The sequence below is a fragment of the Mustelus asterias genome, chromosome 11, assembly GCF_964213995.1.
Source record: "Mustelus asterias chromosome 11, sMusAst1.hap1.1, whole genome shotgun sequence".
NCBI lineage: Eukaryota > Metazoa > Chordata > Chondrichthyes > Carcharhiniformes > Triakidae > Mustelus > Mustelus asterias.
In genome coordinates, this window is record NC_135811.1 from 9,948,747 (window position 1) to 9,970,165 (window position 21,419).

The 21,419-nt window shown below is 44.5% G+C and overlaps 1 protein-coding gene across 1 annotated transcript in view; it reads left to right on the top strand.

The window, feature by feature from the left end:
- Window positions 1-1,192: 1,192 nt before the first annotated feature.
- Window positions 1,193-21,419, top strand: part of got1 (glutamic-oxaloacetic transaminase 1, soluble) — a 53,358-nt gene continuing 33,131 nt past the window's right edge. Inside the window, exons 1-5 of the mRNA XM_078223122.1 lie at window positions 1,193-1,447; window positions 10,601-10,782; window positions 12,762-12,885; window positions 16,763-16,875; window positions 19,874-19,978. Of these exons, the coding sequence (XP_078079248.1) occupies window positions 1,327-1,447; window positions 10,601-10,782; window positions 12,762-12,885; window positions 16,763-16,875; window positions 19,874-19,978 (645 nt within the window). The 5' untranslated portion in view covers window positions 1,193-1,326. The remainder of the gene's footprint in view (window positions 1,448-10,600; window positions 10,783-12,761; window positions 12,886-16,762; window positions 16,876-19,873; window positions 19,979-21,419) is intronic.

Here is a 21,419-nt window from a genome sequence, read left to right on the forward strand (position 1 = left end):
GCTAGGTCCATTCAAAAGTCTGATGGCAGCAGGGAAGAAGCTGTTCTTGAGTTGGTTGGTACGTGACCTCAGACTTTTGTATCTTTTTCCGGACGGAAGAAGGTGGAAGAGAGAATGTCTGGGGTGCGTGGGGTCCTTGATTATGCTGGCTGCTTTTCCGAGGCAGCAGGAAGTGCAGACAGAGTCAATGGATGGGAGGCTGGTTTGCATGATGGGACTGGGCTTCATTCACAACCCTTTGTAGTTCCTTGCGGTCTTGGGCAGAGCAGGAGCCATACCAAGCTGTGATACAACCAGAAAGAATGCTTTCTATGGTGCATCTGTAAACGTTGGTGAGAGTTGAAGCTGACATGCCAAATTTCCTTACTCTTCTGAGAAAGTAGAGGCATCGGTAGGTTTTCTTAACTATAGTGTCAGCATGGAGGGACCATGCCTGTATTCACCAGACATGGCCAGTTGTTGTATTCTCCAGGCAGTTGTTGTAAGTTCTCATGGTCAGTTGTTGTTGTATTCACCAGGCATGGTTAGTTGTTGTTATATTCTCCAGACATGGTCAGTTGTTGTCGTTTGCACCAGGCATGGTCAGTTGTTGTTGTATTCTCCAGGCATGATCAGATGTTGTTGTTGTATTCTCCAGGCATGGTCAGTTGTTGTTGTATTGTCCAGGCATGCTCAGTTGTTGTTGTATTCTCCAGGCATGATCAGTTGTTGTTGTATTCTCCAGGCATGGTCAGTTGTTGTATTCTCCAGGCATGTTCAGTTGTTGTTGTATTCGCCAGGCATGTTCAGTTGTTGTTGTATTCTTCCAGGCATGGTCAGTTGTTGTATTCTCCAGGCATGGCCAGTTGTTGTTGTATTTTCCCGGTATGGTCAGTTGTTGTTGTATTATCCAGGCATGGTCAGTTGTTGTTGTATTCTCCAGGCATGGCCAGTTGTTGTTGTATTCTCCAGGCATGGCCAGTTGTTGTTGTATTCTCCAGGCATGACCAGTTGTTGTTGTATTCTCTAGGTATGATCAGTTGTTGTTGTTGTTGTGAGCCTGTAAACCCAGCCATACCCAGAATACATCGTGGACAACCTAACTTGATTTGCGCTGGCAGCCCCGCCCCCTGGGGCGAGAGGAGCCAATCGTGCGAGGGGTGGGATGGAAGTCTGAGCGCCGATTGGTCGGGGCGGGCGGTCGTTCAGAGGTGACGTCACAAAGGGCAGCAGCAGGGTAGGTGGAGAGTTTGAAGGTCACTGCCGGCTCCTCACTCCCGGCTGCTGCTGTTGGAGCTCTGTCCCTGCCGCTGCCTCCGCTCTCCTCGCACCTCCTTCCCCATCACCATGGCCTGCGCCTCCTCCCTCTTCGCCGCGGTGCCGCTGGCGGTTCCTGTGGCTGTCTTCAAGCTGAGCGCCGACTTCAAGGAGGACCCGCACCCCAAGAAGGTCAACCTGGGAGTGGGAGGTAAGGAGTGGGCCCTGGGGGTGGGGGGGATACTGGACACCCCGACATGGCCCCAGGACAGAGGGGGGGCTCAAACCCCCCTCCCGGGCAGCTGGTGCCATTTAAACCCAATTCATAAATCTGAAATCATAGAAACCCTACAGTACAGAAAGAGGCCATTCGGCCCATCGAGTCTGCACCGACCACAATCCCACCCAGGCCCTACCCCCACATCCCTACATGTAGAACTAATCTCAGTTATGGTGACCATGAAGCTGTTATTGTAAAAATCCCACGGTGACACAGTGGTTAGCACTGCTGCCTCACAGCTCCAGGGACCCGGGTTCGATTCCCGGCTCAGGTCACTGTCTGTGCGGAGTCTGCACGTTCTCCCCATGTCTGTGTGCGTTTCCTCCGGGTGCTCCGGTTTCCTCCCACAGTCTGAAAGACGTGCTGGTTAGGTACATTGGCCGTGCTAAATTGCCCCTCAGTGTACCCGAACAGGTGCCGGAGTGTGGCGACTAGGGGAATTTCACAGTAATTTCATTGCAGTGTTAATGTAAGCCTTACTTGTGATGAATAAATAAACTTCACTGTAACTTTAAGATGTGCGGGTTAGGTTGATTGGCCATGCTAAATTGACCCAAGTGTCAAGGGATTAACAGGGTAAATGCATGGGCTTATGGGGATAGGGCCTGGGTGGGATTGTAGCCGGTACAGACTCAGTGGGCCAAGTGGCCTCCTTCTGTACTGTAGGAATTCTATGAGTTCACTAAAAGCCTTCAGCAAATCTGCTGCCCTTATCTGATCAGACCTCTGTGTGACTCCAGGCCCACTGCAATGTGCCTAACCCTTAACTGCCCCCTCAAATGGCTGAGCAATCAATTCAGTTTGCGGGCAATTAGGGACGGGGCAAAAAAAATCTCCACACCTCAGTTTCTGCTGATTCAACCCTTTGGACTCTGATTTAACCCAATTGTCTGTGAGCTACCTGATTGTAAGCTAAGTTACCTGCCCAGATCTGTACAATGACTCATGGATCTTGGTGCTAATCTGTTTTTTTAACTCTTGGATCTTTATCAGCATATTGACATTTCAGTGTTAATCTCTGGCTGAAGCAACTGATGGGGAAATGCCGGCGTTGGACTGGGGTAAACACAGTAAGAAGTCTCACAACATCAGGTTAAAGTCCAACAGGTTTATTTGGTAGCAAAAGCCACTAGCTTTTGGAGTGCTGCCCCTTCGTCAGGTGAGTCACCTGATCTAGTGGCTTTTGCTACCAAATAAACCTGTTGGACTTTAACCTGGTGTTAGACTTCTTACTGTGAAGCAACTGAAACGTGGTGGTCTTGGTACCAGTTATCTTATTTGGAATTCGAGGTACTATTGCCTTTTCTGGCTGTTGATCTGGGATTCTGGAATACTACCAAGGTGCTCCATTTCAGGCCACAAACACATGCGTGCATACACACAGGCTGCCTGTTTCTATACACTGCTAGCTGAAGGTGCATTTAGTCCATTAAAAAAAATTGCAGTCCATAATACATTTGGCCAATGAAGGCTGAGGTCGTTTCGCACCTTATCTCTTTTCAGCCACGTCTAACCAGGGCTTATCATACGCAGTTAAATTCTAAATTATACTCTGCACACTACTGCTGAATTTATTATACCTGTGAAGCGAGTGTCTGAAGATTTTCGCTCTGTATTTGGTTATCATGACTTGTATTCGGAGAGCGAATCGAACCAGATGCTGGGTTTTGGGGAGATTCTACACTTTGACTGCCTTTTGTAACCTGGACAACAACAATCTTACCATAGTGTCACAAGTAGGCTTATATTAACACTGCAAGGAAGTTACTGTGAAAGTCCCCCAGTCGCTGTACTCTGGCGCCTGTTCGGGTACACTGAGGGAGAATTTAGCATGGCCAATGCACCCGGCTAGTATGTCTTTCAGACTGAGAGGAAACTGCAGCACCCGGAGGAAACCCACGCAGGCACGGGAGGACATACAGATTCCGCACAGGCAGTGACCCAAGCTGGGACTTGAACCCAGGTCCCTGATGCTGTGAGGCAGCAGTGCTGACCACTGTGCCACCATGCGGCTCCCGTGGTGTGGGTGCCCTTACCACCCTGTTAACATTGCTGATGTGACTGCTGCCTTTTTAAAAGGGACCTACCACCAGTTGCGCAGAACACCTAGTTTGAGGCTAGACCTTTATTAAGATAGAAACTGGGGTCAGTTGGCAGATATAGGATCGTTATTACATTCTAGGTTGGAGCCTGCACTGTGCTGTGATCGCCTATTTATTAAATCTCCGGATTGGAAAGAGGATCTTATTCTTTCAGTTACCTCAATAGTTTTTTTTAAAGAGTAACTATGTCTTTGAAGCAACTACTTGAGACTGTCTCTTTGTGTCAGAGTTTGTCGGAGTTTTATTTCCATTTTTAACCAGCTTATTGCCTGGCAGTGTTTTCAAGTTGACCAAATCATGTGGTTTGCAATGGTGATATCTTTCATTTTGGTGAATGTCATCAGAATAATGAAAATTCCAGGCACTGTTCAGATGGAAAAATTTAGGAAACCAGTTCACTGGCATGTCCTCCTCATTGCAGATATATTTTCCAGCAAAGGATGATAGACAACATTATCAAGAGAAAACAGAGGCCCTGATTTTACCGGCACGCCCACCCTGATTTTGGGGCAGGCGGGGCTCACAGAACAACATTCTCCGTTGGCCTTGGGTGGACGTGCCGGTAAAACTCCAGCCAGTGTCTTTGAGTCCTCATTGATTAATTTCCCACCTATCTTTGTATTGGTAGCCAGCCTGGCTACGTTGCATTCAGTTGCTTCATTGCAAACGTCAATGTAGATTGTAAACAGCTGATTTCCCACTACTGATCCTTGCGACACCCACGTGACAGAAAAGAAATGTGGGGGCGGGGGAGGGGGGGAAATTGGCCGCCTCCTTCCCCGGCCAAGAGTATTATGTTAAAATCTGGCAACCTTAAAATAGTCTGTTTGTTCCTACTCTGTTTTCGATCCTTCAACCAATCCTCTGCCCATTAGCCCCAGTCCCATAAGTCCTGATTATGTGTAACAATCTTGAACTTGCCACCTTATCGAATGCCTTTTGATAATCCAAATATATTGCATCCTTTGGATCCACCCTACTAAGTTCAACTCAAAAATCTCTAAGAGTTTTCCAATACAATATCCCTTTGTAAAACCATGCTGAGTCATAGTGATTTTCTAAGTGTTCTGTCACCACTTCCCAAGATGGAGGTCAGTCTAACTGGTAGTTTCCTGTTTTTTCTCTATCCTTCTTTCTTGAAGAGTGGTGCTGCTTGTTACCTTCCGAATGAGGAAAACATTCAAAAATTGTTAACCTGGTCATTATCTCAATTGCTACCCAGAAGACCAATGTATTTGCTTTGCCAACATCGTCACGAGCTCACTGCCTTATTCCCTCACACAGAACAAGTGCCTCTCTTGCCACTTGCAGTGAATTGGTGTGTCAGTTATTTGCTCTTTGGTAGTTAAGGCTTCATGTTTGAATGTCAAAATCAAGTTACCCCTGTTTACTGCAGCAACTACTTACATTTAACACCAACACGGAACTGTAACAATAAACATTGACGTAGGAGGAGGTATTAGGGCAAGTGACTAAAAGTTTGGTCAGAGAGGCAGAGATTTGTGGCGGGTTTCTCAGAACTTCGGAGTGTAGTTGGCTGAAGGCGTGGCTGTCAGTATGGGGTTGAAGGAAATTGGGGATGTACAGGAGGTCAGAACTAGATTTCAAATGTGTGTTTCCTGGCCTTTTCAACACAATGTAGGTCAGTGAGTAGAAGGGATTATTAGACATTCTTCCCCTATTACGAGGTAAAATTAGTCAAACTGGTAAAACTAGTAGATTAATTTCAATAATTTAGTTGCAGGACATGAATTTTTCATGAAGCTCATGCGAAGGTTTAGGAAGGAATTTTGCTGGTGGCACAGTGGTTGGCACTGCTGCCTCACAGCACCAGGGACCCGGGTTCAATTCCCGGCTTGGGTCACTGTCTGTGTGGAATTTGCACATTCTCCCCGTGTCTGTGTGGGTTTCCTCCGGGTGCTCCGGTTTCCTCCCGTAGTCCAAAGATGTGTGGGTACGGTTGATTGGCTATGCTAAATTGCCCCTTAGTGTCGGGGAGACTAGCTAGGGTAAATGCATGGGGTTATAGGGATAGGGCCTGGTTGGGATTGTGGTCGGTGCAGACTCGATGGGCCGAATGGCCACCTTCTGCTCTGTAGGGTTCTATGATTTACATGCAGTGGTTTTAAAATATTTTAAAGTATTTGTGCTATTGCCTCAGCAGTGATGCAGCAGAGCTATTTCATGGGATAACAGAAAGCAAACCCCACCCACACAAAACACCTTGTGAAACATGCCTTTTACACCTGGCCACTACTGCAGAAACAGGCCATCCATTGATCTCCTGGGAGAGGGTGGGGGGGAAAAGCCAATAAGAGAAAAGATACACTGGAAGATTCCTCTCTGATCCTCTTTATTGATCAAAACCAACCCAAAGTGGGAATACAGAGGAGAGGGCCAGTTGATCTGGTGATCTAGTTCGGTGGAATCTGGTTCACACGAAAAGAGGCAGATTTTGCAACCCTGGCAGCCTATGTGAATTCATAGAAATCATAGAAACCCTACAGTACAGAAAGAGGCCATTCGGCCCATCGAGTCTGCACCGACCACAATCCCACCCAGGCCCTACCCCCTTATCCCTACATATTTTACCCGCTAATCTCTCTAATCTACGCATCCCAGGACAGCAAGGGGCAATTTTTAGCATGGCCAATCAACCTAACCCGCACATCTTTGGACTGTTGGAGGAAACCGGAGCACCTGGAGGAAACCCACGCAGACACGAGGAGAATGTGCAAACTCCACACAGACAGTGACCCAAGCCGGGAATCGAACCCAGGTCCCTGGAGCTGTGGAGCAGCAGTGCTAATCACTGTGCTACCGTGCCGCCCACAATTGAGAACAATTCTCAAGTTGTTTTTACTTGGAGCCTTTCTATCAATTATAGGATGACGGATTTTGATACGCTGACGGCACTTTAATTGCTACGGTTGACCATGAACTTCAGAATGAAAGCAAAATACTGCGGAGGCAATGTGGGAAAGTGTGAGGTTTGTGCACTTTGGTCAGAAGAATAGAGGCTTAGATTATTTTCTAAATCTGGAGTGAATTCACAAATCGAAAGCACAGAGGGACTTGAGTCCTAGTTCAGGATTCTCTTAACTTGCAGGTTGAGTTGGTAATTAGGAAGGCAAATGCAATGTTAGCATTCATTTAGAGAAGACTAGAATACAAAAGCAAAAATGTACTGCTGAGGTTGTATAAGGCTCTGGTCAGACCACATTTGGAATATTGTGAGCAATTTTGGGTCCCGTATCTAAGGATGGATGTGCTGGCCTTGGAGAGGGTCCAGAGGAGGTTCACAGGAATGATCGGGGAATGAAAAGCTTGACATACATGAGGAGCGTTTGAGGACTCTGGGTCTGCACTCAATGGAGTTTAGAAGGATGAGGAGGGGAGTAATCTCATTGATACTTACAGAATATTAAAAGGCCTGGATGGAGTGGACGTGGGGAAGATGTTTCCATTAGTAGGAAAGATTAGGATCCGAGGACACAGCCCCAGGGATGACCCTTTAGAACCAAGATGAGAAGGGATTTCTTCAGCCAGAGAGTGGTGAATCTATGGAATTCATTGCTACAGAAGACTGTGGAGGCCAGGTCATGATTAGTAAAAGGATCAAAGGTTACGGGGAAAAGGCAGGAGAATGGGGTTGAGAAACTTATCAGCCATGATGGAATGGCGGAGCAGACTCGATGGGCCGAATGGCCGAATTCTCCTGTATCTTGTGGTCTTGCGCTTGAAATGTGAAATAAAACCAGAAAAGGCTGGATAAATTCAGCAGGTCTGGCAGCATCTGTGAAGAGGGAAATAGAGTTAACCTTTTGAGTCCGTATGACTCTATTTTGGAGCCCTGTCCCACAGATGCTGTCAGACCTGTTTATCCAGCGTTTTCCATTTTTATTGCGCCTCAATGTGTTTGTCTCTCTGGATTAGATACGAGTAACTGAATCCCATTGTAATGGTTGTTGTGTTGTCTTATTAGAATTCTATAAAATGCTGCGTATTGTAATATTTGGGTCTTAAAATCAGATAAATGAGGAAAAACTAGTTTTACAAATGGTCAGCATTTACTGGAAATAGCTGTAAGTATTTGTAAATGTGACCTTGCGAGTTGGATTGCAATTTTAGCACAAAGCCACTTGGTGGTAGTGCAGGCACATGATCGTCCTTAATTTGAGAATTGTAGCGTTGAGCCTCTTTCCTGTGAAGTACCTTGTGTAAATATGCTTTACTCAACAGCCAGCCGGGTGTCATTTTCTCCCCTGGCCCCAGTCCCATAGTGTTTCAACACCTGTGCAATCCCCTGTGTCCCTTGGATCCTGTGTCAATGCCCTTCCTTTCCTGTGGACACATACTCTATACTCCCAAGTTCTGGAAAGATTTCTTAACCCTCTGACGGTGTTGAAGATTGATGCTTTTTCCACTGACTCAAAAGGGGTGATCACTATCGCCATTGGAATTCCTTCCCAATCCTTCACGAGGGTACAGTCCATTGGATACTTTTATCCCCTCCTCTTCTATCATCTATTTCCTTCTCTCTCTGCCTTTCTTTACCTTCATCTCTTACACAACCATCAGAAAAGACTGGGCCACCTGGGGTGGGATCTTTCTCTAGAGAGGAAAAGGCTGAGATGTGGCCTAACAGATTTAAAAAATGTAGGAGTTTGACAGCACAAATGTTGTGAAGATGTTTCCACTTGAGAGTTTGCAAACTAAGTCAGAAATATAAGATAGGCAGGAAAGAATTTGGGTGAAACTTCTTTACTTAGAGAATGGTTGGAATGTAAGAACAACATAGATGGGTTTAGAGTCAAAGAGGTTTACAGCATGGAAACAGGCCCTTCGGCCCAACTTGTCCATGCTGCCCCATTTTTTAACCACTAAGCTAGTCCTGATTGCCCGCGTTTGGCCCATATCCCTCTATACCCATCTTACCCATGTAACTGTGTAAACGCTTTTTAAAAGACAGAATTGTACCCGCCTCTACTACTACCTCTAGCAGCTTGTTCCAGACACTCACCACCCTCTGTGTGAAAAAATTGCCCCCTGGATCCTTTTGCCCCTCTCGCGTTAAACCTATGCCCTCTTGTTTTAGACTCCCCTATCTTTGGGAAAAGATATTGACTATCTAGCTGATCTATGCCCCTCACTATTTTATAGACCTCTAAAAGATCACCCCTAAGCCTCCTATGCTCCAGAGGAAAAAGTTCTAGTCTATCCAGCCTCTCCTTATAACTCAAACCATCAAGTCCCAGTAGCAACCTAGTAAATTTTTTCTGCACTCTTTCTATCTTATGAGTAAGTTAGGTAAAGACACGGAAGAGATAGGAATAGGGAGAGATGCTGAGAGGTGGATGAAATAGGTGTGAAGTGGGAGGCTCATCTGGAGTGTAGACCTAATGGGGTAATTGGCCCATTTTTGTGCTGTAAATTCTGAGAGATTTTTGCAGTGTTAATGTAAGGCTACTTGTGACATTAATAAATAAACTTTAAATTTCTCCTCCCCTACCTATTCATTCAACTCTTTAGGATGTGATTCCCTAGTCTGTAACACTATACTCGATCAGCTAGTATATATCAAAAATCTTATGTCGGATGTGAACTTCTAGTTAATTTTTGGTCATGCATTTAGCAATCTACAGTCAATTTTGCTGTTTTCAACATCAAGTTGACGGCTTTGCCACTTACTCTGCAAAGAGAGTTTCCGAATTCTCTTGCGTTCCATCCAAATCTTTTTTGGTTTAAAATAATCATCAACTGGCTCAGGGCAATTTGCGAGTTGCTTAAATATTACAATTTTGATTTCCTTTGAATGCAAGTATTCCATCTGCAATCCGTTTCCGATTGCAGCCAAAATATCCCTAATCGTTACTTGGGTGGCACAGTGGTTATCACTGCTGCCTCACAGTACCAGGGACTCGGGTTCAATTCCAACCTTCATGATTGTGTGAGCATGTTCTTCCTGTGCCTGTGGGTTTCCTTCGGGTGCTCAGGTTTCCTACCACGGTCCAAAAATGTGTGGGTTAGGTGGATTGGCAATGCTAGATTGCCCCCTTGTGTCCAAAGATGTGTAGGTTAGGTGAATTGGCCATGGTAAATGCTCAGGGTTACGGGGATAGGGCGGAGTGGGAGGGTGGTTGGGCCGGGTAAGATGCTCTTTTGGAGAATTGGTGCAGAATCAATGTGCCAAATGACCACCTTCTGCACTGTAGGGATTCTATCCCAGACCTGAAATGGAGGGAAGCATTATTTCCCTCCTTTTCAAGATGTACATCTACACTGAGTTGTGTACCCGTGTCGATTCACTGCATCACCCGAGTGCCAATCTTAAATTGTGATCCTACAGAATTGAGTAAGAATTACAGAAGGGCCAATCCTGGCAGGAGTGACTAGTTCAGTTTTGATTGCATGCAGCATGTAATTACCCGTGTGCTTGCTATGAGGTATTTTGTTAATACCGTGATCATACTGATCTCCACAAATTATCTTGGTGGTCTGAATTTAAATTTCTGGGAAATCACCTTTCCTGTTTGCCTAATAATGTGCTACTGACTGAGTGTTACAGAAGAACTGTGATGTCCAGTCGTTTACTGAGAGCTGCAACTCTGTAATCAGTTGTCGTACTTTTTTTTAGTCTAACTGCACACTCCTACGCGTCTTATTTTAAGCTTCAGTTGGCTGTGAAAAGTTTCTAAAATGCTAAGTTCTACTTTTATAACTTTTCTGAAATGAGTTCTTTGAGTTTACTGCCTTGCATCAGTTTTATTACACTCAATGCAACAGATGCGAATTTCAATTTTAACCCAATTCTCAAAGCTGTGTGATTTAAATTGTATCTCTTAAACATTCCTTTTAACCAAGTTCCATTTTAAAGCATGCCTTGCATTGACCGATATGAACCACAGGCAGTTGAAATGCATTTGTGTTAACTGTGCCGCATAATAATATTGTTTGTTTTTGTCCCTCTTGTCCCTTGCAGCTTATCGTACCGATGAAGGTCAACCCTGGGTCTTGCCTGTAGTGAAGAAGGTGGAACAGCAGATTGCTAATGACACCAGTCTTAATCATGAATACATGCCCATTCTGGGCTTGCCAGAGTACACCAAACGAGCTTGCGAGCTGGTCCTTGGCAAGGACAGTCCCGCAATTGCAGAAAACAGAGTGAGTCTCCCTGTTTGTCTAATCCTGAATGTTTAAACGCAAATTGAAAAGTTGTGTCAGTATTGCGGTATTTCAGATCCATAGAATCCTACGGTGTAGAAGGAGGCCATTCGGCCCATCAAGTCTGCGCCGACCACAATCCTACCCAGGCCCTATCCCCATAACCCCATGCATTTAGCTTAGTTAGTCCCCCTGACACTAAGGGGCAATTTAGCATGGCCAATCCATGTAACCCGCACATCTGCGTTGTGGCACAGTGGTTACTACTTCTGCCTCACAGCGCCAGGGACCCGGGTTCGATTCCCGGCTTGGTTCACTCTGTGCGGAGTCTGTACATTCTTCCCGTGTCTGCGTAGGATTCCTCCTACAATCCAAAAGACATGCTGGTTAGGGTGCATTGGCCATGCCAAATTCTCCCTCCGTGTACCTGAACAGGCGCCGGAGTGTGGCGACTAGGAGATTTTCACAGTAACTTCATTGCAGTGTTAACGTAAGCCTACTTGTGACACTAATAAATAAACTTAAGCAAGGAATTATACAAAACATTAGTAAAATTACAGCAGTGATTAACTTAGTATGAGAATGCTTGTTCATAACTTTCATTGCAGTGTTAATGTAAGCCTACTTGTGACACTTATAATAAACTTTAAACTTGAACTGTTTGGAGACAGGGACGTGATTTTTATTTTCATCCCGGTACTGCAATTTACATAAGATCCGGTTTCAGATGTTTCACGGGTTATAGCTGTCCTGTGGAACACTAGGATTATTTAGGTGGAACAGCTGCTCTCTGCACTGATTCTGAGTTTCTGGTGCTGCTGGTAACTGACTCGATCGCAGTGCTAAGGCAAGTCAACACTGAATAAGACACCTAGCTTGTATTCTGCGAACCAGCCTCCTTCAAAAGTAGCAGGTAGCCAAGCCCGCATTTGCGTGTCGGTGCTTTGGGCAAAAGTGCTTTGTAGCTACACCCCAAATTTGCTGAAAATGAGTAAATGTAGAAGAATGTGCTCTAGTACGATGTTGGTGTAACCTGAAAGAGCATAATAATGGTTAATTGGATAATCCAATATCAACGATATAACCAAAAAATCTACAAAGAGACACATTTTATGGGATGTGAATATTTTAGATGCTTTTGATGGTAAATGGGGCTCTAATAAACCAACCGTGAAGTTGCAGCAATCAGTAGCTTAATAACCTTGTCCAGAAGCTGGCAAATGATTTAATTTAAATCCTGCATTTTCATTTGAACCAGACCCTATTTAAAATGTGTCTTTAATTGATGGATAGTTTGGCATTACATTTTACAATTTTCTTTTGCCTCTTACACTTTTGTCTGCCGCAGTAAACTCATTTTCAAATCCATTTATGGGATACTGGGTCAGTGGAAAGGTCAACATTTATAGCCTACCTCTAATTGCCCTTGAGAATATGCCTTCTTAAATACACCTAAGCGACTTGCTAAGATCATTGCGGAGGGTATTGTGTTACTTACAGCTAGATTTCCTTCCCTACGAGACAGCAGTGAACCAAATGGTTTTTTTTTAATGACAATCCAGTAGTTTCTCGATCGCCATAACCCTTTTGATTCTCAACCCTTTGAATTCAATAATTTCCCAGCTGCCATAGTGAGAATTGAACTCTTGTCTACAGTTCATTAGCACACATTTCAGGGTTAGTGATCCGTAACGTATTCACTGTGCTGCCATACCCATTGGTACCATGTGGAATTGTTATAGTATTCATGTGGAATTCTAAGGTTGAGCTGAGAGTACTTAACACTTTAATCTGCTCAGTTGATTACTTTGCTGAAGGAAGGTATATAGAAAGTGGTTTCAATATTGAGGAAGAATTCATCTGCTTGTTGTTTGGAGTAAGATTGAAAAAGCTTCTCTCTCGCTTCAAAAGCACTATGAAGTCTCCCAAAAGCACTATTTTTTCTCTCACTGTTGCCTATTTTATATTCCTATTGACAGGTGGGAGGTATGCAGTGTTTAGGAGGGACTGGTGCTCTTCGCATTGGTGGTGATTTTCTGCGCCATTGGTACAATGGAACAAACAATGCATCCACGCCTTTATATGTTTCTGCACCAACGTGGGGTATGTGTTTGCCTTATAAAGTTTTGAGTGACTTTTAATGGATGCATGAGTTCAGTCAAAGAACAAAGTACAGCACAGGAACAGGCCTTTCACCCAACAAGCCTGTGCCGATCATGATGCCCTAACTAAGCTAAAAAAAAACCTTTTGCCCTTGGTCTGCGTCCCCCTATTCCCTCCCTATTCATGTACCTATCCAGATGTCTCATAAATGTTGCTAAGGTGCCTGCTTCCACCACCTCCTCTGGCAGCGCGTTCCAGGCACCCACCACTCTCTGCGTGGAAAAACTTCCCCCGCACCTCTTCCTTAAACATTCCCCCTCTCACCTTGAACCTGTGCCCCCTTGTAATTGACACTTCCACCCTGGGAAAAAGTCTCCGACTATCCACCCTGTCTGTGCCTCTCATAATTTTGTAGATTTCTATCAGGCCTCCCCTCAGCCTCCCGTCTTTCTGAGAAAACAATCCTAGTTTATTCAACCTCTCACAACCAATGCCCTCGAGACCAGGCAACATTCTGGTGAAGCTTCTTTGCACTCTCTCCAAAGCTTCCAGTCCTATGAATTGATTTCTGCTGATGACCATGACCTGACTGAATTAAGGACCCCACGCACCGCGGACATTCTCTCTTCCACCTTCTTCCGTCGGGAAAAAATATACAAAAGTCACGTACCAACCGACTCTGTCATCAGACCCTTGAATGGACCTCCCTTGCACTAAGTTGATCTTTCTCTACACCCTAGCTATGACTGTAACACTACATTCTGCACTCTCTCCTTTCCTTCTCTATGAACGGTATGCTTTGTCTATAGCGTGCAAAAAACAATACTTTTCACTACACCAATACACATGACAATAAATCAAATCAAACTTGGAGGATTGAACTAAAAGGCAATTGTGCTGATGTGCTGTTGGCTTGGATTTTAAAGTCAGTGGTGAAGGAGCGACGGCAATTTAAATTCACCAGTCCAGATTCGGCGCAAAGCAGACATGATCCACGGCCACTGTGCGTGCGATCGGTTTGGGTAGCGGGGTAGGTGGGGAATAAGGGGGACAGTAATGCTGTAGGGGTGGGGCAATGTCTGTGGGGGCCAAGGGTGGGGGGTGGGGGGGGGAGGCATTATCCGAGCCGGGAGTGATGTGGCGGGGAGGGTTTTTCTATTTTTTTTTTACTGCTCTTGTGCCAGCTGAAAGCACCGATCGGAGTTGCAGGGTTTCGGGAGCGATAAGCCCCGCCCACTGGCTTCTGCAGCGCGATTCAGAATCGCTGCTTTTTTTTTTCAGGCAGTGTGTGTATGGGGGCGTCGGAGAACGGATCTAAAAGTCAGATCTGAAATGCTCCCAGATTCAAGTCCGCCCAGCACTTAGAATCAAAATGGTAAAATCGGGCCCACAGTCGACTTACCTAGCATCACACTGGTACTGAAATTTGCGGACAATATTGCTCATTTGTGTGATAGGAAGAACATTTTTTTTGGCTTGACAGCTGCATTAGTAGCGATTAATGGCTGTTGTCAAATGTTGGCATTTGTTAATATTGGGGCGGCACAGTGGTTAGCACTGCTGCCTCACAGAGCCAGGGACCCGGATTTGATTCCCGGCTTGGGTCACTGTCTGTGCGGAGTCTGCACGTTCTCCCCGTGTCTGTGTGGGTTTCCTCCGGGTGCTCCGGTCTCCTCCCACAGTCCGGAAGACGTGCTGGTTAGGTGCATTGGCCGTGCTAAATTCTCCCTCGGTGTACCCGAACAGGGGCCGGAGTTTGGTGACTAGGGGATTTTCATTGTAGTGTTAATGTCAGCCTACTTGTGACACTAATGAATAAACGTTCAACTTTATTTCAGTTGGATGTTGAGAACATGGTTTTAAAAATAAATTTCACATTTCACAGTAACTTACTGTGGTCTACAGGGTCAGTTTGTTGTTCTCCTTTTGCAGGTTATAATACTGTAATAAACCTTTCTTCTTGCGGTCTTCATTGTCACCAAGTTGCCTTTGCAGTTGTAAAATGGAACTTGATTGGAAAATTTTGCGGCAAAGTGTTTTGGTACACAAAGACAGGAGCGCAACATGTGATCGGCAACTTTGATTTCTTGCCCTGCTTTCCAAATTTCAACTGTGCGGTTGTGAGGAGGTTGCTAAATGGCGAACAAGTGGTTTCCCGCTATGGAGGAAATACTCTTGCATATGTCTCCCAAGGGGAAGTGCAAGTGTGGCATTGATGACGGTCTGGGAACAAACATCCCTGTGTATGTTCAACCAGTTTGTATGCAGAGGAAAGTAGGGAAAGAATCATAGAATCCTACAGTGCAGAAGGAGGCCATTCAGCCCATCGAGTCTGCACTGACCACAATCCCGCATAACCCTATCCCCATAACCCCATGCATTTACCCTAGCTAGTCCCTATCTTTTACTCTCGTTCTATGCTTCTGAAACTTTATTCTAACTCTTTTAAGCTCTCACAATGCTTTAATGCGATATCTCACACCCTAGCTATGACACTAACACTACATTTTGCACTCACTCGTTTCCTTCTTTATGAATGGTATGATTTATCTGTAAAGCGCGCAAGAAACAGTACTTTTCACTGTTAATACATGTGACAATAAATCAAATCAAAATATTTGCAATTCAATAGATTATATTTTATTTTCCTACCCTTTGCCAAGTTAACATTGGGTCACAGTCTGTGCGGTGTTTGTACATTCTCCCTGTGGCTGCCTCTGGGTGCTCTGGTTTCCCCTCTCAGTCCAAAATCGTGCTGGTTAAGTTGATTGGCGATGTTAAATTGCCCCTTAGTGTCAGGGGGATTAGCAGGATAAATATGTGAGTTTACAGGGATAGGGCCTATGTGGGATTGTTGTCCGTGCAGACCTGATGGGCTGAATGGCCTCCTTCTGCATTGTTGGGATTCTATGAATAAATTTCCTGCGATCTTCTTTAATGCTGCCTTTTTTTGACTTAAATATAACAAATACTGTAATGTTCTCCCGTCCCCCAAATGTCAGGCACTCCCCTTTGGTAATGTGCTTGTTGTTTTACGCTTTCTTAATTCTCGGAGTACTAGCAAGATTACACTATAACCTTTCTAGTTGCCCCAGAGGCCTGGCATGCAATGATTTGATCTTTCCACATTTAAAGGGCATTAAGGAGTCGACAAGTCATAAAGGACTGCAGCTGCAACCTGTCTCAAATGAGGCCAGGTTTCACATCAATAAACCTGTTGAGTTTTTAACGACAATCCAGCAGCTTTTGCAGCCACTTACTCTGGTGCCAGCCGCGAGACAATCAGATTTCAGTGGAATATTAAACCACAACCTCTGGATGACTAGTTGGACACCATAACTGCTACAAGAAACCCAACTTCTCACTGTATGCTAATACATGTGCCAATAATAAATCTAATCAAAATCCTATTCAGCAAGCAATGGATGATCAGTTCAGCTTGTTAAATATATTCTAAAGCAATGTCTGAGCAGGATGGCCATGATGTGGAGGAGAGTGGTGCAGGACTCCCAGCAAGAGGGTTCCCTTTTTGGCATTGATAGAGATAGAATTTACCTGTTGCTGCTCAATGAGACAGAATGCTTTCTTTTAAACTTTGTGGATGGAGCAGTTTCACATTTACTGAGTAGCATGGCTAAACTCTGCCTCGTTAGTTCGAAGGTGATTATATACATAAAGGTGACAGGCCGATTGAAGCATACAAAACCAGGTGAGTAAAATGATGGAGGGGGGCTTGGAAAATCAAGGCATGTACTTAACATACCATGGCAACACCCACTATTTTCTTCAGAGAGGAACTGTTCTTCAGAACCTTCATGTGTAGAAGCTAAGGTGTGAATCACAGTGTCTAAATACAGTGTGAATATTCTGTTCACAGCAAACCACAATGGAGTGTTCGGTGCTGCGGGATTCGTTGACGTACGCAGCTATCGCTACTGGGACCCAGCCAAGCGTGGCCTTGATCTACAAGGACTTCTGGAAGATATGGAGGTATGCTTTGTAAAATATGTTGTTTACTTCAACCATTATCCAAGATTCGCTCCGTGAAATGCTTGATTGTTTTGCTCTTTCCAGCGCCGGTATCCAGCAAAGCCTGCGCTGAAGACTCTGCTTGCGGCCTGTGTGAAATCCGTCTGCCATCCTGGGTGGGATTCCCTCCTCTTTGGCACATCTTTCTCTGATAAAACTGCTGTTCTTTTTGCCCCTTCCTCATTCAGTTGATGAATAGTGAGATTAAAGCTTAAAAGGGAATGTGCGTGGCAAAACTAGACACAACAATAAAAAAAAAGGAAGTGAGTATTTTAGAAAATGCAGTGGGGAATTGAAAGGGAACATTTGAAGGAATGAATATGGGAAGAGCTAGCAAGGAGTATAAAATGAATTGCAGCTTTTAGAGGGATATGAAAAGATCAGGCAGGGTCAGCTGCGATGAAGGGAAAAGTTTACTTGTGGAGGATTAAGATAGGACAAGTGTGTTTCATTTTGATGAACGGTGTTGAAATTTCCTGATGGCACAAAAGGAACTTGGGAAACGGGGAGGTAGGCTACGAAAGACTTAAATGGGATGATACAGAAGTGAGGGATAATAAGTAAGTGTAGTCTGAAATATTATTGAAAGTGAGTGTGGAGAGGATGCCACTCCGTCATAATGCCACCCTGCATTGCTTAATGTCCAAGCTCTTGTGTGACATGTGGCCACTTGAGTAAAGTATTCAATAGTGGAGCTGTGTCCTAGTGTGAGTTACCACCAGGTGATGGTCGAACTAAATCAGCAGAATAACTTCCACTTCTGTGTAGCAGACATTAAGAAAATATTTTAACGCAAGTAGCACACTCTGATCTCCTTGGAATGTAGAATTTCTGCAGCCTCTTTTGTTGACACACTTGAAAGCCTGAGGATTGTCGATATATCACAGACTAACGTATGCTGCCGCTCCTTCTGAACAGAACATTGTTATGGCACGCTACTCAAAAGCACTGTGGATTTTCCCACCATCAACAGCTGGCAGCTACTGTACCTCAGTGATACCTGTAGCCACATTAGACCTTGGTACAAGTCTCAAGCGAGGGTTAGAAAAGCTTTTTGTCCTTTTGGGCAGCACAGATGTATAGTTTGAGCAAGGCAGAATGCAGTTTGATCTTTGGATAAATTAATTTATCCATCACTGAAGCAACCATGCTAGAAAGAGCTTTGTGCAAGCCAATGCCATTCATGCTGAATAAGCCAGAAATAAAAATAAACTTGCATTTATATAGAGCATTTTGTGACCTCCATATATTTCAAAGCTCATACCATAAAATCCCTGCAGTGCAGAAGGAGGTCATTCGGCCCATTGAGCTTGCACCAACAACAATCCCACCCAGGCCCTATCTCTGTAACCCCACATATTTACCCCACTAATCCCTCTAATCTACACATCCCGAGACAAAAGGGACAATTTAGCATGGCCAATCCACCTAACCCGCACAGCTTTGGACATTGTTAAAGCCAATGAAGTACTCAGGAAGTGTAGCTACTGTTGCTATGTAGGAAATTCAGTAGCTGATTTGCAGGTACCAAGCTCCCACAAATACCAGTGGAATAAATGACCAGATTATCTGTTTTGGGTGTTGATTGAGAGATAAATATTGGGCTGGAGAACTCCCCTGCCTTTGGGAAAGTGCCGTAGTATCTTTCACCTCAACTGAGAGGGCAGAAGGAGTCGAGGTTTCCAATATTGTACAAAGGCAGCTGCGTTTCAGTAGTCGGGCTTGGGGATCACATCACCCCAGGGCTGGAGATTGAATGTCTCGAATCAGGAACACCGACTGAGAAAAGTTTTGAACTTTTGACAGGAGCCTCAGAGGGTGGTTGTAGAGGGTTATTTTTCAAACTGGAGACCTGTGACCAGCTAAACTAAATTTGTCATTTATTTATGATTTGGATGAGAATATAGGAGGCATGGTCAGTAAGCTTGCAGATGATACCAAGATTGGTGGCATAGTGGACAGTGAAGAAGGTTATCTCCGATTGCAACGGGATCTTGATCAATTGGACCAGTGGGCTGATGAATGGCAGATGGAGTTTAATTTAGATAAATGCGAGGTGATGTATTTTGATAGATTGAACCAGGGCAGGACTTACTCAGTTAATGGTAGGGCATTGGGGAGAGTTACGAAACAAAGAGATCTAGGGGTACATGTTCATAGCTCCTTGAAAGTGGAGTCACAGGTGGACAGGGTGGTGAAGAAGGCATTTGGCATGCTTAGTTTCATTGGTCAGAGCATTGAATACAGGAGTTGGGACGTCTTGTTGAAGTTGTACAAGACATTGGTAAGGCCACACTTGGAATACTGTGTACAGTTCTGGCCACCCTATTATAGAAAGGATATTATTAACCTAGAAAGAGTGCAGAAAAGATTTACTAGGATGCTACCAGGACTTGATGGATTGAGTTATAAGGAGAGGCTGGATAGACTGGGATTTCTTTCCTCTGGAGCGTAGGAGGCTGAGGGGTGATCTTATAGAGGTCTATAAAATAATGAGGGGCACAGATCAGCTAGATAGTCAATATCTTTTACCAAAGGTAGGGGAGTCTAAAACTAGAGGGCATAGGTTTAAGATGAGAGGGGAGAGATACAAAAGAATCCAGAGGGGCAATGTTTTCAGTGTGGTGAGTGTCTGGAACAAGCTGCCAGAGGCAGTAGTAGAGGCAGGTACAATTTTGTCTTTTAAAAAGCGTTTACAGTTACATGGGTACAATGGGTATAGAGGGATATGGGCCAAATGCGGGTAATTGGGACGAGCTTAGGGTTTTTAAAAAAAAAAAGGGCGGCATGGACAAGTTGGGCCGAAGGGCCTGTTTCCATGCTGTAAACCTCTATGACTCTAATTCTGGGGAGAGTGTGTGAAGAGGTGTGGTGAATTGAACATTGTAGCTCGCATAATAATCCTTTTTAAATATGCACAACACCAATTTCATGGTTTGCTTTTCCTCTTTACTACTAGAAAGCTCCGGAATTTTCCATCTTTGTGCTGCATGCGTGTGCACACAATCCAACTGGTACAGACCCGAGCAAAGAGGAATGGCAGAAGATTGCGGAGGTCATGAAGGTACAGTAAGATCTGTTTTTAAAGTCTATCAGTGATGGGCAAAGGTGCTATTACCATTCAGTTGAATACAGGCACGGTGGCACTGTGGTTAGCACTGCTGCCTCGCAGTGCCAGGGACCCAGGTTCAATTCCTGGCTTGGGTCACAGTCCGTTTGGAGTCTGCACGTTCTCCCCATGTCTGCGTGGGTTTGCTTCGGTTTCCTCCCACAGTCCGAAAGACGTGCTGGTTAGGTGAATTGGCCGTGCTAAATTCTCCCTCAGTGTACCCGAACAGGCACCAGAGTGTGGCGACTAGGGGATTTTCACAGTGGCATCATTGCAGTGTTAATGTAAGCCTACTTGTGACACAAATAAATAAACTTTTAAACTTAAAAAAACCTTTGTTTCCTATGAGGAATATTGAAATTCAGTGGCTTTAACCGTTTGGATTTAATCCTACCTTCGCTGACTTTGGTAGAGTTTATCTTCAATGTGTCACACTCTGGCCTGTCTGTTTTTAAAATCATTATTTGGGTGACATGAGATTGCCAAAAACAGTCCCATATTGCCTAAGACTTACTGTGAACTTTGTATCTTTGTTTTGCGTTTCTGAAGAGGTTGGTAAATAATCCACAATTTTGCTGGCATGGGATAATGTTTAATTTACAAATGCGTAACCATTATTAGATAATTTCAAATATACTTTGCATCCGGAGTTAGTTTAAATTCAAACATTATGTTTTTTGCATAGTCATCATACATTGTACAAAATCGCAATAGGGATTATATTAGTTACTGGTCTGGTACCAAATGCGCAGACGGAAGAATTCGGTCACTCTTTGTAACTCTTTGACCATTCTGACTGAAGTCCAACCTAACAGCATCTGAAGTACGTGCTCGGGTAGGTGTGCAACATGGATTACAGCAGTTCAAGAAGGCAACTCCACCACCACCTTCTCAAGGACAATTAGGAATGGACAATAAATTTTGGCCTAGCCAGCAAAGCCGAACGAATTTGTTTTAAAAATTGCTGACTTTACTATTGCACCACTTCGGCTAAATTTAACTACAGCACGTCAGTGCTTTTGGTGGATCTCTCTTGACTGCTGTGCTGGAGGTTTGACCTTTCTAAATCTGTACGACTTTGATATGCTTCCAGGGTGTTTGGTGGATGTGGAGTAAAGAAGATGGATTACTACTTTGCACAATTTCCCACCCTGATCATTGTCTGCATTGCCCATATGTCTGTGGAATATATTTTTCACAGCAATTAATAGTCTAGGCTTTGCTTTACTAAAAATGATGAGGCTGTCGGCCGCCTTCATTATTGCAGGGCAAAACTGACAGGAACTTCTGGCATCCACATGTGCAGTTAATGTAGGAAACCCAGAAGTTGCTGTCAATATTCCCTGTCCCTCTTACAGACTGTGTTGTTGCATCCTTTGTTAACAGAGGTCACTGC